Genomic DNA, 21,812 nt, shown 5'->3' with positions numbered 1-21,812 from the left:
CCCTTGAGCATATCTCAGTCCACTCTGTGCGTGTGAGATATCTTCTTGCAAGTCGTTAGTCCATCGGCCAGCAGAGCAGCATGACTTGCAGACTGTACGTCTCCACTACCTGTGCTGCAGCGGATCATCATCAATCATAATATACAGTGGCTTTTGTTCCTGGTGGGTGTAACCCACAGACTGTAGCGTAGACTCTTGTCTGGTGAAGGGGTGTGCGGCGGTGGGGGGCGTGTGCACGCGTGGGCGGGTACGTACCGACGTCACCACTGGGTCCTTGCTGTCAACGCCAAAATAAAAACGAGTAAAAAAAACAAAAAACTTTTCAAGTAGACTCATGACAGCGGGGAATCGGGGAAAGCCTCTCTTCTCCGGGCTGTAATGGTTGTTCTGCCACGTTGTGCTGTAGCAGCGGAGGTTGTTTTTCTTCTTCCCTGAGCTCGCACGGGGAAAGCCTGCGGGCTGCCTCCGATTAGCAGACTTGCTAGCTAACGTCAAGTTGGAAGAAAGTGGAGAAGACACGGGGCGAACCGGGAGCTCATCCGCCTACACAGACGCATGCGACGGATAGCAGGTACGAGAGCTCACCCATCTCCTTCCACCACATCAGACACAGCGCAGACTAAAAGCCTTGCCGTCTTTATTTTACTCAGTTTAGGCAGTTCTCCCCCGCACATACCTTAGGACTGCAACAGCTCCCGTGTCCCTCTCTCCTCCTGCCGTGGCGGCAGAAACAACAGGACACGTAGCAGTCCACACAGTTTGAGCTTTCTTCTGGAGCAACTTTGCTCTCCTGAAATCAGTCCGCTGCGCTTTGGCGGCTTGTTACAATCCGCTCAAAACCTCCTGTCTTTGTGTTGTTTAATAAGCTGTGTTTCTCTCCCCCATTGTCAATGAGATTCCTATTTTTCGACACATTTTTTTTGCCATTCTCTTCAGCCGTCTGCAGTGCTTTTACGATGCATTTGCAACTACAACCCCCGCCAAACATAGTGGATTTATTTATGTGGGTTATTGCTGTTACATAGATCCATTTTTACTGTAAGCCGAACCCGCCAGTCGCCGATGAGGTGGTGCGGGCTGCACAATAGTCCAAATCAAAGAAGAGAGGGTTTGCTAAATCTGGGCATTTCTTCCAGCTTCAAACGGCAGTAGCCACCAGTCATGTATCAGTATTCGTGTCATGATCCTGCATGCTTGCTTGCTTGCGGGGTTTGGTGTGATGAAGGTTGGCCGAAGACTGATCCTCCAACTCGGAGCGAGCCAGACCCATCCCTCTGCTGTAGCAATGCGGTAGACTGGGGGGGCCGGTTTAGATTTCCAAATCAAAAAGGACGGGGGTGGGGGAAGAGTTGAAGCCCTATTATTTATATTTGGTCGATATGTCACAGGGTCACGGTTTGCTGACAGCAGCAGGATAGTCCAGCGGACCAAGGTCGGACGAGGATGGCAGAGCACTTCTCCCGTCCGACCTGTCAGCCGCAGTGAGGAGGCTCCGTGAGCTGCTCCTTCCCATGGGGCGCTATGAACCAGCCTGCCAGGTGAAGAATGCCAATGAATTATTCAGGCACATGCTGCATATGATCAGGGTTGCCCGGGAATGTGCGTAGCTGCTTCTGGGGACAATAAGAGCCCACCCCCCAAAAAAAGAAAGAAGAATGGCCTGCCTCAGCTTCCCTGTTGAACATGCCAGATTTGAGAGAATGGGGCTTTGGAAAGCTGGAGTGGAGTTGCACTTCTTGCAGCGGCTTTGATTCTTGGTAAATGTGTTTATTTACTGCAGAGTGAAGTTTGTCCTACCGATGGGAGTTTGTGCAGAAGATTACTCCAGCGCTGTAATCATGGTCGACACTGAATTGATGCAGTGTTGCTCGTGGCACTTTGGCTTGAGGTGCTTTGGGTTTTTTCAGCAGGTTGTTCTTCCTTGGCTTTCACACAGCGGTGTATATGCACAGCACTGGACATTTTAATGTAGATGAAAAATGTTGGATACACACTTAGTAATATGGGTCAAACTGCTTAGGTTGCTTTGTAAACAGCATGATTTCACAAACTGTACAGCAACTGCTGTGTCTGCCAGTCAAAAGTGGAATCACGTGGCTTGCATAACATTCGTTCATCCATTTATATATTTCTAATTGAGAATGGTAAAAAGACAGTAAATGCATGCCATGTTTCCCACTGTGTTGCAGCCCCGCTTCTCTTGTTGAGGAGGCCAGTTGCTGTAGTTTGAAAAGTGAAAGGTTTCCGCTTCGTAGTTTGATATAGGATTTTAGCCACTCTATGGGCTTCCTTATTTTTATTTTATTGTTGCAGAATAATCTGAATGAATTGACTGCAGGCAGTTAAGCACCTGTAGGAGTGTGTGCGTATCCTTGCTGAAACAAGCAAGGCTTTCCCTGACAGAGACTTAATAGCAGTGTATGATGCTACAAATAAATAAGTATTTCCACTAATCCACACTTAGTGGGTTTTAAACTTTGTGCTAATAACAAGCTGCACAGTTCCTCTCCTCTGTAGCCATGAGGATTCTGTGTCCAGAATTTCCTAATGAATTCAAGAGTTTCCACTTTGCTTCACTCGATCCTCAATGAGGCTTGGCCCAGAGGAGGCAGCAACGCTTCTGGATCTCGTTCGAGTTTTAACTTACGTGTGTGGATGTGGTGCTGAGCTGTGTCCACTGACACAGGTTTTCAGACTGTTTCTGAGCCCACATAGTGAGCCATTCAGTCCTGCATTACAGCCATTTAGTGCTGCTTTTCAGGCTTGTCCCTTGACTTCACAGGCTTATGTTAATCTTTTAGTAATATTGCGCAGTAAATGATCAAATCCTCCAGTTGGGGTTGGGCTGTGTCCACATGCACATGATATACACCTTTGGATTTACAAGACCAAATCTGTTTGCCTTGTCCAGGTGTATATGGAGAAACCGAGTTTCTTAAAATCCTTACATTGGAAGGATTTTTGTTTTAAAGATCAGTCACATAAAACACTGTTTATGTGTAAAGAAATGGCAAAAATACATAGAAAGGGCTATGTTTACCAAAAGACTTACTTGTGTACATGTGGGCAGGGCCTTAAATCCTTGAACTGATTAACCGCAAAGGCCTTCCCAGAGTAGTGACGCTTTTCCGGTCTTCTGAAAAACTCAGTCCATTTGGGATGCTCTTTTTAAGCTCAGCTATCTTACTAGTTAGACTAATTAGCAGTGAGATTTTTCACCAAGTCTTCTTTACATTTTTTTTGCTGGCAAATATCCCAATGTTCATGAAAGAACCGCTATCTCATATTTTTATTTTTTTAAGTACATTTGATCAGTTTTAACATTAGATATTACGTGTTTGTTGCAATTTTAAAGTCAAATATAACATTAAATAATTCCAAATATAAACAATGTTAACTCTAAGAATTTAAACTTCTCTACTTTTTACTCAGCGTCACAGTTTTTTGGGAAACGGGGTTTTATCAGGACAGAGTCCAGATCAGTGCTGACACAGGATGTGGTGATAACTGATAACAGGTCATTATGTGAATGCACTTCAGTACCCTCTGTTCCCTGTGAACTTTGGGTCTTTTTTGACCTCCTTTTTTAAAATTGTTTGTTTTAAACATGGACAATTTGGCTGTAATTGTGGTTGTGATCTGTTGAAGGGGGGAAGCTGAGAAATGCAAGTAATTTTTGCTTGCAGGAAACAAATAACAGGAACGGCAACACTCACAAGCTGATAAGTGTCGAGACTTGTAGTGCAAAGTCCTCTTAGAGAAGTGGAACTTCTTTAAATGCTATCTGTTTTTTCAACTTAGGGAAGTTCTCAGAAAAATGTCTGAACTTCTTGTTCTTGTTTAACGTAACAACCAATAGGACTACTGTCTGAGCTTGTATGAACTGATGAAAATCTATAACTACTCAAGGACTCATTAAAAAAAAGTCTCTGATTCAGTGGTTTTAGTGAGCGTGGCACCGTTCCCTCGCTGATTACCTGCGGTTTGAAAAGACTGGTTTCTGGTGCGATGACGTGAGTCAAAGTAAATAAATCTCATAAGCTACTCAAATATAGACTGTTCACAGTGTATGTTTACAATCGGTAGTTTGCTTAGCATTCCCTGGAACGGTTTCCTTTTAGTGCATATTGGCCTTATCATTTTAAGATAAAGTGTCAGCAACATGGAAGCGAGGCAGAATGGCAAAGATTGAGTTTAAAAAAAAAAGGGGTTTAAGCCTAAACAAAGCTGTAACAACAAGCATTGTTTTAAGTAAAATACCGCCTGAAATTCTTTATGCAATCCCATGAGCTGAACTTGTTGCTTCATCTTGAAAATCCTCTTTCGCTCAGGCTTTGTTTTCTTCTCAGGGATTTTTTTTGGTGTGTCCTAAACAACTCTCTGTAATCCCCTTGCAAAATGTGCATAATAACACAGAGCCTTTTTTCAGTTCTAAATGCTTAGCATCACGTATTCACACCCAGTAACTTCTTTTCTGTTTCTGCCACTCTGTTATCCATAAAAGCTTTTTACCCCACCTTTTCCCACCGTGCCCTTCTTGGCTAAAGCGCTCATGTCACTTGCATTAGACGGCTCATGTCTTCAGCTTATATTTCTTCCCTCTGTCTCTTTCCCTTTCCTCCTCTTCTTTGTGCGCCGGCTGAACCACAGTTTCCCTCCGCTCTCAATGCCACCTCAGTTTCTCTTCTGGCACTGCCCAGAATGACTGACAGACATCGATTGAACCTGTCCATGTGTATCACTCTCTGTGCATCCCCCCCCCCCCTCCCCCCCTCCCCATTGTGTTTAGGTGAGTGATGGAGACGAGAGAGTTGACCGTGGTAGCTGGTAGCTTTGTGGGTTTCCAGCTTCTCTTCTCAGTGGCCAGCCCGCCGCTCTCCTCCGCCATTACCCCAGGTTATGGACGGCTGCCTCCCACCAAGCTCACTGAATGGAACTCCAGGTACGTCACAGGAAACGCTGCTCGTCAACAGGCCTTTTCTTTCCACCTGAGCTACCTTGTTTTTTTACAGCAGCGCTGTGCTATAGTGCCATTGCTGGTAGTAATGCCGGCACATTTTAAGAGGAAAGGGAACCGATTATGTTGCATTACCAGCAGAATTGGATGTAATGCCTGTGGGAAGAAAATTATGGTGGACGATCATTGGTGAATTTTTTGCAGTGAAGACAGTAATTTCATCATTTGGGACTGTAATTTTCAGTGAATGTGAGTTAATTATTTATTTATTTTTTTTGGTAGAAAAGCATGGAATTGATTCTGGACTGAGCATCAGTACTTGGTTGGTGGAAAATGGGGTATAGCCGGGGATTTCTTTCATTTTTTTCCCCCCTTTTAGGAGGTGATAAAACATTAAGAATGATCGATTAGGATAATAAATGTTGAAATATACTGTACAACAGTCCCTCCTCTCCCATTTCTTAATATTTTGAAGAAGCCAGATCTCCTAATTTTTAAAAGTAGTCTTGAGAAATACCTCTCCAGGCTTTCTGGAGGTCTCACAAATGTTTTTTAGGACATTTGTTGCTTTTTCACCATTTTCAGAGGAATGGTTTTTGGGGGGTTTTTGAGCTGCTTAACACTGACCTGTGAATCATTCAAGCATCAAAAAAGGTCATGTTGTTCCATGGCGAATCGACCCGAGTAGGTACTAATGGAAAAGGGGCTTAAGAGTCCACAGCTATCTGTAAAACACGGTGGAGGCGCTGTCATGGTTGTGGCTGCAATCAGCCAGTGAAAACTGATTTATAACTGAAGAAACACAGTATCAGATTTTGATCCACCATGCAGTATCATCTGAAAAGCTTCTGATTGGGAACAGCTTCATTTTTCAACATGAAAATGATCCCAAACACAGTGCCAATACAGAAAATGCATATCGGGCCCGAAAAAACACACATCAGTCAGGCATGGATTGGCCCCCCAGAACCCGGTTTTTAACATTATTGAAGCATGGTGGGATCATCTTGAAAGAAAACTGAAGAAAAGGCAGCCAACATCCAAAGAAGAGCTTTGAATGTCTTTTAAGAAGCCTGGAGAACCATTCCTGAAGACTATTTAAAGAAATTACATGACTGCTTTCCAAGGACTTCAGGCTGTGCTGAAAAATAAAGGTGGTCAAACCAAATATTGACTTTTAAGCTTGTTAGTCTTTTTCTACCATTTTTTTAGCTTGTATATTGTATTTCCATGCATGTTTGTGCATATTTCAATAAATTGTAACACACACTCCCCTTATTCATAGCAAAATATAAAGTAATGATATTATTTTTATTTTTTTGTCATAAAATTGTACAAGTGAGATGCACTTCCTCAAAAAAAAAAAAAAAATCTGTAGCTGCAAAATGTTATAAAGCCTTGACCGAGCTAACCTCTGTGCGGTTCTGTTGAGATGAACCTCGATGTGCCTCAGGCCAGCTCATTGTTCTGCACAACTACAGCTGTGATATGAACGGCTGGTGGAGCACAGAGTGGTTTAAAGTTTCAAACTTAAACCTCAGGGGTGAGGTTCAGGGGGCAATGTTTTGTAGTTGCGTAACATCTTTCACTGTTTTTATTTTCTTCCTCCATCTGTTTTCTGTAATGTACTGCTCAGAGATTACACTTTCTTCATGCAGCTGTGGTTTACATTAGCCTGCTTCTACCTAATTGAAAGAATGGAGTGCACTGACCAAGGAATCCAAGACAAGTCAAAGGCAAAGCGCTGATGGCCCACTCTAGAGTGGTCTGCTGTTGTGTAACAGCCAGCTCTCAGTGTGTCAGTGTGCTGTTTATGTAACCACAACTTAAGTGCAGGGAGAGAAGGGAGGAAGCACTTCTAAGGAAAAGCAGTATGGTTGTGAGCAAAAAAGTGTGTCCTGTACTTTTATTTCATGTCTTTTCTGTTTTTCCTCATCCTCTTATTTATTATTGCACGTCCTCAAATAGAGTAACTGCATCCAGAACTTTCTGTAACAGAAAATAACTCAGTGGCTAGTCATACTTTTAAGACTGGGCTTGTACAGCAGCCTGCCATCGAGCCAGTTTTGGCCAAGGCTCAGGCTGGCAGCTGCAGTCTGTGGATAGAGGCTGCATGGTGACACTGGAGGAATTGTGATTGTGGTAGAGAAGAGATAAGACCCACTGGACCTCTGGAGTATCTCTTCAGTGGCCCACATAACTACTCCAAAGGTCAAAGAAAGTAACTTACTTGAACACAGTGCATAAAATAAATGCAGCTATCATAGACTAAACATAAAACTTGGGCTTAGTCATCATGAACTCACCCAGTAGGTTCTAGTCTCTGCATTTTGAAGCCAAGTGTTAAATTTGGGAAACTAAAATGCTGTTTTGTTTTTCAAAAATGATCATATTGGGACCAGATATTGGAAATCCAAGAGTCCGTAAACTATATGCAATGCTACCCACAGATATCTCCTGATTGGTCCTAAGTAACAGACCAATGAAAAAGCAGATTTTACTTTTATTTGTTTTATTTGTTTTTTTGAGCTGTATGCACAGCAGACGATAATCCAACAATGTCAGTGTTAATATATATATATATATATATATATATATATATATATATATATATATATATATATATATATATATATATATATATATATATATATATATATATATATATATATATATATATATATATATATATATATATATATATATATATATATAATATAACTGTTACACAACAACAGCGACTGTTGTTGTGTAATGTAATAAAACTGAATTGAATTAGGTGACTCTGCTCAACTGGCTGCCAGCTGGTTGTATTCCTATAAAACAGGAAGGTTGCCGAGTGCAAATGTAATGGTGAAATATGAATTTCTGCCTATGTAGACAGAAACAGATACGTGAATTTGATGATTAGCTGTATTATCAGAAACAGATTGCATGTAATTGCCAACTTGACCCCATTCACTATCAGACTGATGGCTGATTTTAGTGATAGTGTTGATATGTTTGATAATCTCATCTTTCAGCAAAAAATAACTGAAGTGAGAGAACTTTATCTTATTAATGTAACAGATACTGACAAAGTTAAACTTTGAGAACATAATTTGCAGTTTAAAAAAAGGGGATAAATCACAATATAAGTTATTGTAATTCTCAACGGAGTTCAAAATGTCATGTGTTTATACCATATCATGGAGTGTCTGGTGATTGCCACCTGTAATCGGGATTGACTCACTTTTGGAGCTAGCTCCACTTTTTTAGCTCTTTCAGCCCATAGCTTGGTAAACCTGTACACTATGCATGTATGAACAGATGTGTAAAAAAGACTGATGATTGTTCCTGACTGTAAACCTATTAATCTGTTGTCATGTTCACTAATTTGCTCTTGTAATATGTGTGCGTGTGTGTGTCTCCCAGGTTAGTGTCCACAGTGCACGCGTTGATTGTGGGCTTGTTCTGTTTGTACATCCTGTGGTACGATGACGCAGTCAACGCCAACCCTGTCTGGTAAGAGGAACAGAAAGGAGACACTCATGCATTAAAAAAAAACAAAAACCAAAAGCATCCATGAATATCATGTCACGTGCACGAAGTAAGACAAGATTTGCAGCATGCAGCCATATGCTGTCCACATACTGTGCAACCATATAAACAAAAAATACTGAAGTACTGTTAAAGCCGTGGGTGCTTTTGGGAGAAACCTGTGTTCCCACATCTGCCTTTTCAGACTGGCAGCCGGAACTTTCTCACACAGGGAAGGGTGGAAACTGATGAAGGGATGAAGAGGGAGGTGGGGGGGTGGTGAAAAATCGTCGGGATTGGTAGTTAACACCTTTTGGCGCGACAGAGATGGCATTGCCTTCATGAGAACGAAAGAGGGAAGGCGAGAGGATGGATCTAACGTGTCAGTGGAGTCTCCAGAGAGTTGTTGATTTGGAGGATTTAGACTTTGATTTTTGTCTTCGCTGTCTTCTCTGCCTTCACTCTCCCCACCAGTGCTGACTCTGTTATTTGGATCAGTGAGTCCTGAAAAAGAGAAATGGCAATCTCTCGCTCACTCTCCTGCTCTCTCTCCCCCCATTTATTTCTCCTTTCTAATATTTCAATCAGTCTTTTGAACACATCTCTCCTCAGCTTTTGCTCTCTCATTTCTCTCACTTACAACACCACTTCCTTCCCCTCTCTCCTCTTTTTCCTTACCTTCTGTTTCACTTCCTCTCTGTCTGTCCAGCAGACTAGAAATCCCACCAACAAGATGCCTTTTTATAGCAAACAGCAGCAGCTAACCCCCCCCCCCCCCCAAAGAAAAAACAAAAAAAACAACAAAACAAAACCCACTCTCCCTTTCCCTCGCACCACCAGCCCTCACGATCCTCCCCCTGCCTTGGGTTGCCGATTACACATGTCTAGCTGCCATATCAATGCAATGCTCTTTTATTCTGTTTCTCTGGCTAGCATCGCTGATGGAGCAAAGAAAAAGGGGAGAAAACAGCGGTTGGTAGGGGCACGGGCAGGAGGGATGAACTCTCCCTCCCTCCTCCTGCTGCTAGTCTTCATCTGCTCAGTGTTCAAGTGCTTAATACCTTACCAGCATTTTTGGGGGGTTGCAGGCAGGATTTTTCTTCTATCACTTCTCTGAGACACCCCCCTTGAGCAAAAGGTGACAGTCATTTCTCTGCTGAAATGGTTTCTTTGTTCCAACTTTATTTCTTCACTGCTATTGTTGAATTTCTTAAGCTTATTCCCGTCACCCACCGGCACCTAGCCAATTCCCAGAAGTATCCTAATGCCTTTTTAAAGCTCATCTCATTTCAACACCGGAGTGGAGCAAGCCTTAATTCTCCAGTCAATCTGATTGCGCTACAGCATCATTAAGGCCTGTCACACAGCAGCATTGTTCTCTCGGCGCTGTGCTAAATGGTGGCGCAGCGGTCAGAGCCAAACTGTTAGAAGCCTGCTTTGTTTGCAGCTGCTGCTCAGGCTCTTTCAGGTTGTCACTCCGACTGTCAGCACAGCTTCGGCTGTTATCATAATCCTTTCGGTTAACAAGCGCCGTGTCTGCCGGCCTCGCCCCTGCTGCATTTCTTGATTGGCTTATCTGGACTTGAACTTAACATGTGCATGACAGTCTGAGGAGAATGGAGGACCGCATTTCAGTTTGTTTAAAATTTAGGACAACCTGAGATATATTTTTGACACTAAAGGAAAATAAGCAACAAAAAAAACAAGATAAGGTGAAAGTGCATTTTGTCAAATCTCATTTAATAAATAAAAAATAATATCTAGTCCTATAAGTCTTCAGATTAGGAGAGTATAAAGTCAGACAGACAGATTGTCTCATTGTTTGTTTAACAAAACTAAGCTAAAATGCAGATGCAGTGTGTAAGAAAATAAGTACTCCCTATGAGTCACCAACTTGTAGAACCACCCTTAGCACCAATAACTTAAAGCATTAGGATTGTATCAGTCTCTCACATTGTGGTTGAAGGGTGTGCTTTCTTTTTACCATGACTCTTTGTTCTCGTGTTGCTTTTCCAGGATGTTTAGTTCAGCAAGTCTTTCTGGTGAGATTTAGAAAACTCAGGCACTAATAGTTATCGGCTTGATAAATCAAACCAGTTTATTCACAGCGCTGTAAAAGAGGTGGTGTTGGCAGCATATGGGCAGGTCTACTGGCAGGCAGCAGACTGGCATATTGTACAAACAACAACCAAGCTATAATATTAGAAAACTGCAAAGAGGTTAATCACATAATACATGCTCCGCAGCAACACAGTTTTTGCAGCCAAAGCATCAGAGTGTGAGTGTGTATCTTCTGCTATAAAAATCTGCTATATTCATTCATTCTTTCATACATACAGTTTAAAGCACTTTAGGCCATCGGGAAGTCTGGAAAGGCATTAGTGGCTGTAAATGCAATCTTATTTGTATCACTGCTCCATTATTAAGATACAGGATTAGAAAAGGGTGTTCCATTAAACTAATGTTTTGCTTCAATGTATTCTCATGGTATTCAAATAGGTTTTAGCCTTCTTTCAGCTGCTGTCCCAATGTTGTTTACACAAGTAAACACCCTTAAATAAATAAAACAAAAAAACAAACAGAATTTAGACTGTTAAACAGGCTGACTTGCTTATTTTAGAAGCAGCAAAGAAAGGTCCCTGTATTGAGAAGACAGAGGGTTTAGGTGCTGGCTAATAACTCAAATCCCTCATGTGACCTTGCAGGAATGATTATGTCATTTAACGGTGAACTGATTGGTCAGTAGGTAATTGTTATGTGCATGTTGATGTCTTATCTCATGCACAACCTTTTTGGAAACAGGTTAGGTTTGCCACAGAAGTTACCACAGCGATTTAAGCAGATAAGATGAGAACTGCATTTGTAACACTGAAAATCCAGAGGTAAACCTCAATTCACCTTACCTAGCAAGGCCCAAAACCTAATTTATAACACCAGTGTCTTTCCTGAGGAGGGTCAGCATGTCATCATCAGCATCCGGCCCCATTTGTTTGCAAGTTTTATTCAAAGAAATGCAACCCTGCAGCTAAAGGATGCTGTTGCTGTTAAGAATCAATAGAGGTGATGAAAAGAGAGGTCCATCAACTGTTTTTGTCATCCACCTGTATCCCAGCATTCCTTTCTTTTCTATGGTTTTGGTAAATTTGTGCATTTTTCTTTCTCCAAACTTCATTCAAATGTGTTTTATTGTTGCAGTTAAAATGCTTTATTCCTTAGATTTCCCTTAAGGGTCTGCATGCACAACACTAAATGCAAATATCTGAATGAAGAGTCAAACTATCGATAGAGCAAGCAAGTAGAAAGCTAATCAGATTCATATAAGATGTCAGTGTTACCAACATTATCATTCATTCATTATAAGAGACCTGGAGTTGAGTTTGTTTGCCTCCTGGTTGTCACAGGTTGAATAAACGTCCTTGAGAATCATCAACCAATGAATTATATTTCTTTCTTTTGATCTTACTGGAATTAATATTTAAATCAAAAATTGACATTGAATGGGACTTCCAGTATCCATCTCATCAGGTGGAAATGAAAAGCGCTTTCATACATCATAGTTTCACCAATGTGCTGCTATCCGTTTCCCCATTCTTGAACGTCAAAACTTTTAAAACCTGCTTCCCTGAATCTAAACCGTAACCTGTTGAAACACAGCCAGCTAGTTCGTGATTTATCTGTAGATCTAAGTTGTTGATAACTCTGGAATGACTTAATGAAGGGTTGCAGACTAAGACTAACAAAAAGTCTAAGATCCACTGAAAGTCAGACCCTTCTATTCCCATGCTGTCATTTGTCACCACAGCTCCAGATCAGCTGCTGGTGAACATAACTCATAGCCCAAGCACCACCACACTTCCCCCACTTAAGTCTGTGTGATTTTTGGCCATCTGAGACGAAAGTTGTCAGAGTTAAAAAGCGGAACAGTCAATGATTTAGAAGAGCGGCAGTCAAGGGTATACAGCTGTCACAGAGATAAATGATACAGAGTACAGTACAGACGCTACAGGTAATTCTATACTTTGATGTGCCAGTGAGGATGTTCTGCTGAGCAAAGACAAACTCTGAGAGAGTTAGGTTTTTTCTCGAAGTTGCGTTCAGTAAGAATATAGAGAGTTTATTTAAGTTTCCTTTGCGCTTTTCTTTGAACCACATATAAGCTCAAGGTTCATTCTGATTACTACGTATCTGTAGCCCCATGGAAAAAGCCTAGCAAACTGCTAAGTGCATCTGGTGCTCTTAAATGACTTCTACTTGCCACTTAACAGCATATCATTTGGCTTTGAGTGTCTTTTGTATAATGCCTGTTGAGTTGGCGCTATTGTAGTACTTCCTGTTTAACATTCTACGTATCTTTCTGGGCCAAATTCCAGTCAGTCAACCATTCATGAAGAGACAACGTGAATATACTGTAGATCTGATTAATCAAAGTTGAGTCACACGGATGAGATTACCAAGAAGTATGTGGATTTTCAGGCTCCCTGACAATCACATTATCAGGCATGATGGGCATTAGCCAACCTGATGTTTGCACGTTGCATTTCTGTCAGAGTGTGATGAACACTTTCCAACAAAACAGGCCGAGGCCATGTTTGTTACATTCATACACGTATACTCATGGAAACAATAATGTTGGGGAAATGTTAGATTAGTAAAACGACAATGTTTTTTTTTTTTTTTTTTTGTCTTTTCAAATAAATACAAATGTTTGAGCAGTAGGCAGCACGGTGGCACGGTGGTTAGCACTGTTGCCGCACAGCAAGAAGGTCCTGAGTTCAATTCCTCCATCAGGCCGGGGTCTTTCTGTGTGGAGTTTGCATGTTCTCCCCGTGTTTGCGTGGGTTCTCTCCGGGTACTCCGGCTTCCTCCCACCGTCCAAAGACATGCAGCTTGTGGGGATAGGTTAATTGATTAATCTAAATTGTCACTAGGTGTGAATGTGCGAGTGAATGTCAGTGTGAATGGTTGTCTGTCCCTGTGTGTTAGCCCTGCGACAGACTGGCGACCTGTCCAGGGTGTACCCCGCCTCTCGCCCTATGACAGCTGGGATAGGCTCCAGCGCCCCCCGCGACCCTGAAAAGGATAAGCGGAAGCGAATGGATGGATGGATGGATGGATGTTTGAGCAGTTAAGTCTTAAACTCAAACAAATACTCTTCTTTGACCTGACTGTTCATTTTGGACTGACATCAATGTGTCTGTGTGTTTCTATCACATACATTTCATTAGATATTAAAATGGTATGGTAAAAAGAAAATCTTACATGTAACTTGGTTATATCTCCAGATATTCAATGCACTTAGTTAAAGTACTTATTTTAAAGTGAGGCAGTCGAAGCTTGGAGATAAAGAATACATTTTGAAAGCAGTGAGCCCAGGGTCATGTTGTTGGTGTGGGTACAGTGTATAGTAGAGCATGTGCGCTGTGCTGCGAGCTCCTGTTACACAAGCAGTCAGCCAGTCATTTGCTATGCGATACTTGTAGCTGATACAAGGATCGGATCTCTATTGAAGCAGACATACCTCCATTGTTATTTTAAACCGATGTTATTTGCAAGGACACTTTAATGGTAAGAGCAGCAGGTCACAGGTTTATGGCCCGAACTACTGATTGCTGATTAAACAGAAACGCTGTCAAACGGGAGGAGAGGAACACGGAGTGCCAGCATTGTGGATATCTTTTCTGCAGAGCTATCTGTCATGTTATGGATTCACCACAAGCATTGCTCTTGTCAAGACAGTCGCCTTTATACCGCACACAACAGTATCACAGCAAATTCATCAAGGTTAGACAGTCGAACTTAAATGACCTTTCAGTTTTAATCTGCTAAGAAATGCAAGAGGTGCAGTATTGCAGACTGTCGATCAGGGAAGCAAGACAACGTAACATATTTAACTCATAAACTGAAGCTTCTTCTTCCTGTTTTTTTTTTTTCTTACTTTCTTTTTTTAAAATCAGGATCAGAAACTTTATTAATCCCTAAGGAAATTATGTGGTTACTGTTTCTCCAAGACACTGTAACAGACTGAGCTACATTTTAATAATACAATATATTACAAAGTTACAAAATATTAAAATGTCTCTAATATACAAGTAGTTTAATTATAAGTTATTTTGACTATACAGGATGTGGAAAACGGTGCAACTATCGCACTGTGTGCTGTGCATTAGGTGGAGGAGTTGTACAGGCAGATATCCACAGCCAGCAATGATTTCGTGTGTTGTTCAGTGGTGCATTTGGGTAATCTCAGTAATCTCAGTCTCTCACTGATTGAGCATTATGGCTTTGTGCCTTTACACTGTATCCTTTGCTTTTCCACAGGGGTGACCCCAGTCTCGTCAAACTAAATGTAGCCATAACCTGTGGTTACCTCCTATATGGTGAGGTTTAATTTTTTCTTCTGTCTTTATTTCGTTTTTTTGCATATGTGGCTGCCATTACCCTTCGTGTGTGTGTGCAAGTAGAGCTTTGTATTGTAATCAAGTTACTGTAGAGTCGGATAGTTTTAATTAAATGTATATTACATGCTATGAAGGATACCTGTGATACGTGAATGCATAGGAGCATCGAAAAAGGACAAAATATTTGACATGTCCGACTTGGAAGAAAGTCATTATTTTGTCTTATCATGTGTCCTTGAATTGGAATTTAAAACACTTCTAATGTTTCCTTCAGAATTCAAACCAAAGGAAGACACACCTACACTTTCTTTTAATAAAAAACAAAAACCCTGTACATTAAATGAAAGAATAGTCAGGAGTCCTTCATTCCCTGGTTGGTGCACTCCAGGTCATTTGTGAACTTGCAACGTTAGTTTTTGTTCTCCTCTGCAGCCTTGGAGAGCTCAGCATTGACATTTTGTAGGTTCTTTACTTTACAATATAAAGTGCCTCGAGGCGATTGTTGTGATTTAGCGCTATATAAATAAAAATTCTAACTTGCATAGAATCTGCAGAACAGGACAAAAAATATTATGAAGTTAATAATAATAATAATGGTAACTTTATTTTATAGCACTTTTTTAAACGCTTCAGTTTAAATAAAATAACACAAAAGATAAGCGCATGTCTAAAACATACAAGCGCATACTTCCATACATTCAAAGAACAAAGAACATGGGCTGAAGAAGAAGAAAAACTTTTCCTAAAGAAGGTTTAGGAGTTTTTGCCTCTGGTTTTAAAATAGATGTGGAAGTGTGAAACAGTTAGGAGACATTGATCAGTGATTGCAGGCTGAGTGCTCGATTAAGGTCTTAGCAGGTCTGCTAGAAAGGCAGAACCCGGCCATGTAGGGCTTTATATGTCATTAATAAAAAATGAAGAATGAATTTGAGAATATGAGATTACAAATTCAAATATTGGTAAAATACGGTTCTTAACAGGTGACTTGATATTGCTGGATAGCTGGACAATGTAATGACTGATCTTAGAGAAGCTGTAAGAGCCAAACACAAGAACCTCCGTTTTGCCAGTATTGAGATGGCAGAAATTTAAAGACATCCAACAAATAACAGCAGTGAAGCATTCCCCGAGATAGGAGAGGCTCTTCAGGTTGTTTGACTTAACAGAAAAATGTATCATCAGCATAACAGCGGTCGGAAATCCCTGTTAGAAGCTATTTAATAGATAACCCAGGGGTAACATATATACAGAAAACAGAACTGGACCCAGGATTGAGCTCTGTGGAACCCCTCATATGAGGGGCTCTGATAAGGACATACAGTTAATATGAATTCTGGAGTATCTGTCAGATAAGTATGATGAGACCATTTAGGAGCTAGGCCTGAGATACCAAACCAGTTCTGTAATAAGAATGGGATTATCAGTGGTGTCAAAGGCTACTATTACATACAATTCCACATTTTAGGAAACATAACGAAGATCTGTCGTGGAAAAAACTTAGATAACAGAACTCCATGACACAACTGAGCAGGTTGATAGCAACTAGGGTTTAATTGTGACCTGATATAATTGATCTTAACAGACAACAGAAGAGGAAAAAAAATGTTTTTCACATTCAGCCGAGGGCTGGGCAGGAAAACCAGACTGAGCAGGATTAAGGAGTCTGTTCGTGGTGTTAAACAAGAACCTTGGACTGTTTTTCATGCTAATTAAGCCAAAGAAGTAGACTGGTTAGTAACTGGTTCCGTCATGAAAAGGCAGTGATTTGTATTTTTCTATCTCAGCTTTATTACAAATATAATTGACACTTGGTAAGAGAGTTAAAAATGTAGCCACTGTGTTCTCATTAAAGATCCTAGGCTTTATGATTCTCCTCTTTGAAAACGATACTGGCTGCAAAACTGTGGCAAAAATATTACACTTATGGTGAAACAGTAAATATGACATACAGAGAGAGTCTAAAGATGAGCCAAGAGTAAAACAACCAACCAGGATGTGCCCACCATTGTGTGCGACCATTAACATGTTACACTAAATGAAATGCCTTGTGTAAAATTCAGTTAGAGGAATCAATGCGCAAGTTAAAGTCGCATACCAAAATGAGCTTGTCAAATTTAACAATAGATGAAGGTCGATTGGGGAACTCATTTAGGGAAGTTGGTAGCAGATTTAGGAGGTCAGTAGATAATAATATAGCAAACTAGATTTTCACAGTCAATTTTGAACAATAGTAATTTGAATGAATGAAAAGAAGTGGGAGGAAATGGAACACAATTCAAATTACCCTTGTAAACCGCAGCGATTACCCCACCACAGCCCGAGCGCCTCAGGGCATTCAAGAATTTGTAGTTTAGTCAGCAAAATTCCACAAGGGGGCAGTAGTCCTCTAGTTTGAGCCAAGTCTCAGTGGTACAGAAGATGGTAATAAACCATTAATAATAAATGATTCATTAGTAAAAGTTCAGTCGTTTCAAAAGAGCAATAACTGCTGACTTGGGAGGCTGGGCTTTGTCAGGCACGGTAATTAGACTGTTAGGCCTGGTTGCAGAAATTTGTGATGACTAATAAATGGTTTCCATCTGCGCCTTTATAATTACAGGGATTGATAAAACTGTGGCATCAGTCGAATATGAGATTGGGTAATTAGCAGGGGAATCTGTGGAATCTGCAGCCAAATAATGGCCACATGAGTGGGTTGGTCATCGTGATGGTAGGGAAATGTCCAGAGCAAGCTCATTATCAGCGACTGAACTTTTGAAAATACTAGGAAAGGAAATTGTCCACTAGTATACCAATTTGATTGTTCTCTCAAAAGAATGAGAAATAAAAACATATTTCATGGACTTTTTGCTTAAGTCCATGAAAATGCTGCATGAGTGCTGTTGAAAATGGAGGACCATAAATGTCTCCTTCAGTTTCTTCTGCAAATTTGTGTTCTTTGTTCTTTTGTTCTTGCTCTCCTTATCTTCAGTTGCTGTTTTATGACTTGATTCTAGTTTTGAATGTATTGTCAGCTCTCCAAGTTTTGTAACAAGTTTTAATTCATCTGTTGATGAATTGATTATGTCAAAGTCATTTTTAGAGTCAAAGTCCTGAGTATTCTGTGTTCGTGTTAGACTCAGTTCAGCCTGGGCTCTGTTCTTTTCTTCTAAAGTCAGCTGTGTAATGTTTTGCTAGCTTAATGACCAATGTCTCCACCTGCTCTCCAGACCTGGTGCTGCTAGCATGTAATTGGAGCACTATGGGGGACAGCTTTTTCGTTTGCCACCACTTGGCGGCGCTCTATGCTTACGGATATGTTTTGGTGAGTGGCTCATTTTTCTGAAACCCGATTCTTGTTGTTTTTGTGTCCTTCTGCTTCCTAAATTCCTCATCATCTGTGTTGTTTGCTCTTCGCAGACCCGTGGTGTCCTTCCCTACTTTGCCAATTTCCGTCTCATTTCTGAGCTATCCACACCATTTGTGAACCAAAGGTGAGTCATCCTCACTTGTGAATATGTACTTGTCAGGATCCCCTTCACACCATATGGCAGACATATCTTGTTCCCTGACATTTCCTAATGGCTCTTTCTCCTCCAGGTGGTTCTTCGAGTCATTAAAGTACCCACGCTCACACCGGTTGGTGGTATTAAATGGGGTTGCTATGGCTGTGGTGTTCTTCCTGGTGCGCATTGCAGTCATGCCATCCTACTGGGCCAGTGTATTCGCCACTTTTGGCACTCCGGAGTTTGAGCGGCTGGGCTTGGGTGCCCAGGTGGCATGGATCACCTCCTGCATTGCCCTGGATGTCTTGAACATTATTTGGATGTACAAAATCACTCGGGGCTGCTACAAGGTCCTGACTGGGAGAGGAGGGCGAAAGGTCAAGGTAGAAGCAGAGGCGTCATCTTCCTTAGATAAGAAGCACACAAACAACCATACAGACTGAGGAGGTGTAGAGCACAGCATTTGTAGACACAGACAATAAGCATGGAGGGAGGCTGGACAACCAGGAACCTTGCTCTTTTAATAAAGCCTCAGCTTCCCTCTCACCCTCAATCTCAGCCCCTGATCTTCTTGAAGTCAGCTAGTGGCCTGGGCTAAGAGTCCTCAGGTTCTCACCCTGGCACAGGACAAGCACCAGCGTTTGCAACCTTTTTCACTGACAGATTAGTATCCTGCTGGGTGATAGCTTTCAGACGACAAGGTAGAGCTCAAAAGAACACTTTTAACTCTGTCTGTTACTCCTGTCACTACCACCAATCCTCTGTCATCTCCCCCACAGCCTGCTCTCACACTCAACTTCAGCCAAAGCCCAATCCTCTGAAGTGCCTGTGGGAGGGGGCGTGAGGGGAAGGGAAAAAAACAGGAAAGCAATAACAGTAGAGGAGTATATCGCCCATTACATTACTGCTTAGCCCCCTTCAAAAACAACAAAAAAAACAATCGCACTCACTTTTGCTCCTGACAAACTCGAGGCTTCTTCATCATTCCACACTCGTGGCCTGCAGAGTGACTAATTCATCCGTCAGACCCGTACAGTGTTTGTGAATCTATAGGGCTCTTGTCTTAAACTCATCAAACCTCACAAAAAAAGAGACAGGAAAAAAAACACCATGAATGCCTCTTCTACAGTATCACCTGCTGTGGCCTCCTCGTAACAAGTGGCACCTACCTGTATCACCAGCCATGCCCCTCCAGCCTCGTTATCATTTGGAGTTTCTATGTAAAACACAGAATATGCATGCAGGAGAGACAGAGACTCACTCTCTTACACCTTTCGCTCCTAACAGGACAGTTTTGCCTTTTCAGTATTCTTCATGATGGCTCTTTTTTTTTAATTTAACACTTGTCATTAGCAATCAAAGGAATATCATTTTCATTGCAACCCTCTGCCTCACTGGGTAGGGCTCCACAATTGAGCTCCAGCATTTTCGTTCTACCTCTCCCCCTGCCTTACAAAAGAGTCTGTCGATCCCGTCCTCATGAATTAATCAGCTGTTTATTTTTTTTTCCCTGTTAAAAAAGGAAAAAAATGTTTTTATCTTTCAAGACTTCATCTGTGTCAACATTAATGGCTCAGAGCGACTTCTCCCTCTGTCTTCAGAGCTTATCCCAGCCAGTGCAGTGCAGCAGAGCAGCTTTGCTAAACTGCTTCTAATTGTGTTGTTTATTGTTTGTTTGTTTGTTTGTTTTTGTAGTTAGATCCCCCCCCCCCACTTATCCACCCTGTTTTCAGTGACTCTAATAGTGGAAAGCAGACTCACCCACATGTACTTGTTCCACTTGTTTGCACATGCACTGCATAGCGTGCAATCTTACACACTGTATTCAGTGCCCTTTTTTTAAACACCATGGTGGTGCTTGTCCTTTTTGCAGAATCTGAGCAATAGGAATGGTAGCAATATGCCATTTTATTATTTACATTAGTTTTTTCAAAAATTGTCTGGCAGATAAGAACATGAATTTCGATGGACCGGTCTGCGACATCAGAAAGCACCGTGGCAATCTGCATGATTTACTTTACTGTATAAAATGTATCGTCACGATAGAGCATGGTACGATTGACATATTTCTGTGACGCCTTAGTGAATAGGGTAAATAGATGACTAACATCTAAATATTAAATGCATTAATCTAATGCTAAAGGGGTTGGGTGGGGCTGGGCTGGGTATCTTCCAAAATGTGTTGTCCTCTCAGAGCATACTCAAAGCATGTACTACTTGTATTTTTTGATTGTTTCCCCTCAACCTGCATGTCTGTACAGTGTATACGCATACAGTAGGTAAGTTGTGCGTACTGTATGGCTAAGATGTTACCACACTTTCCATAGGCCAGTTGGCATTACTCAGATTTACAGACTTCAGTTCTTACAGATTCATCAGTTCTTCTGTCAGCAAATTCTTAACAGCTGATTTCATGACAGACAGAAACACAGCAGATGTTTCAGGTTTGGGATTTTTTTTTTTTTTTTTTTTTTTTTTGCTATCAAATCTTGAAATAACAGGTTGCAGGTTTGTACTTTCTTCGCTTGAAAGGGTTTTATTTAAACTTGAGCTGCATTCACATCCAAAAATGAATGACAGTAACTACATATCCCTAAAAATCTGCAAGAAAATCTAATTTAATAAATTTTTCCATCCTTGCACAACTTAAACTAAACATTAATTATATAGCATTTAAATAAAACCCTTTCTCTTTTAGCCTCAGCCCCCCCCCCCCCCCCCCCCCCCCCTCCTCCCAGCAAATGTTACTTGCACAGACACACACACACTTGAAGTGTTAAACTGGTGGATTTCTCCTTCGAGTCTTTGTCTCGTTGGATCAATGTTTAAAATAGTCTGAGAATCTCTGCTGCTGTTTTCACTGTGGAAATATAAAGCACATTCCCCGTGGGGCTGTGACTCTCCTGTATTTCTGTCTGTCACCGCTAAGGAGGGGCTGCAGTATCTTGTGCCTTTTTAGACAAACGGTGGATGTGATGCAGTCAGATTTGAATTAGCATGAACTTTCTAATGTAATATCCAGTGATTATTTCCTCTATATTCCTTATGTATACTCTGTGTATATATATTTTTATAACCTGCCTGCACAGTGATTAATCCGGCCAAGTATTATAATCCCAAAGCTGATCCCAGCAGGGGAGCCCGTTTTCTGGGCAGGGTATATATCTGAATGTTGCGAGAGGTTATTTAGTGGCATTGAAATGATCCTGCAGATGTCGAAAATGAAGTTCTTTTTGTTGTGTTTTGTTTTTTTTAAACACAAGTTCTTTAAGCTGTACACGTAGTGGACGGGAAGGCTAGTGTCTCATTTCTCCAGCCTCCTGAAATCAAAGCTGTGAATATTCAGTCTGAACTACCGAGCACGGGAGACTTGACTGAGACTCGGCCGAGCAGTGATGCTGATACGCTTCTTGTTGTAGCGTATTGCTCTTTTTGGATGAGTTTAGACTGAGA

At 41.3% G+C, this 21,812-nt stretch overlaps 1 protein-coding gene across 2 annotated transcripts; it reads left to right on the top strand.

The window, feature by feature from the left end:
• Nucleotides 1–222: 222 nt before the first annotated feature.
• On the top strand, nucleotides 223–21,079 carry tlcd4b (TLC domain containing 4b). Of its 2 annotated transcripts, XM_086288339.1 has the most exons (8): nucleotides 223–571; nucleotides 1,389–1,538; nucleotides 4,790–4,942; nucleotides 8,372–8,461; nucleotides 14,795–14,853; nucleotides 18,084–18,178; nucleotides 18,274–18,347; nucleotides 18,454–21,079. In XM_086288339.1, the coding sequence occupies exons 3-8, from the start codon at nucleotides 4,797–4,799 to the stop codon at nucleotides 18,800–18,802; spliced, it is 813 nt and encodes a 270-aa protein (XP_086144465.1). In that variant the 5' UTR covers nucleotides 223–571; nucleotides 1,389–1,538; nucleotides 4,790–4,796; the 3' UTR covers nucleotides 18,803–21,079. The 2 variants fall into 2 exon arrangements, with proteins under 2 accessions (XP_086144465.1, XP_086144464.1); XM_086288338.1 differs by lacking the exon at nucleotides 1,389–1,538 and having other exon boundaries at nucleotides 228–571.
• The last annotated feature ends 733 nt before the right edge of the window (nucleotides 21,080–21,812 follow it).

The sequence above is a fragment of the Aulonocara sp. 'chitande type north' Nkhata Bay genome, linkage group LG4 (genome assembly GCF_057382095.1).
Source record: "Aulonocara sp. 'chitande type north' Nkhata Bay isolate Kocher_YH1m ecotype deep benthic linkage group LG4, A_spYH_male_GT1.1, whole genome shotgun sequence".
Taxonomy (NCBI): Eukaryota; Metazoa; Chordata; class Actinopteri; order Cichliformes; family Cichlidae; genus Aulonocara; species Aulonocara sp. 'chitande type north' Nkhata Bay.
The sequence above is the reverse complement of the archived record's forward strand: the minus strand, read 5'-3'. Positions and strand labels throughout refer to the sequence as shown.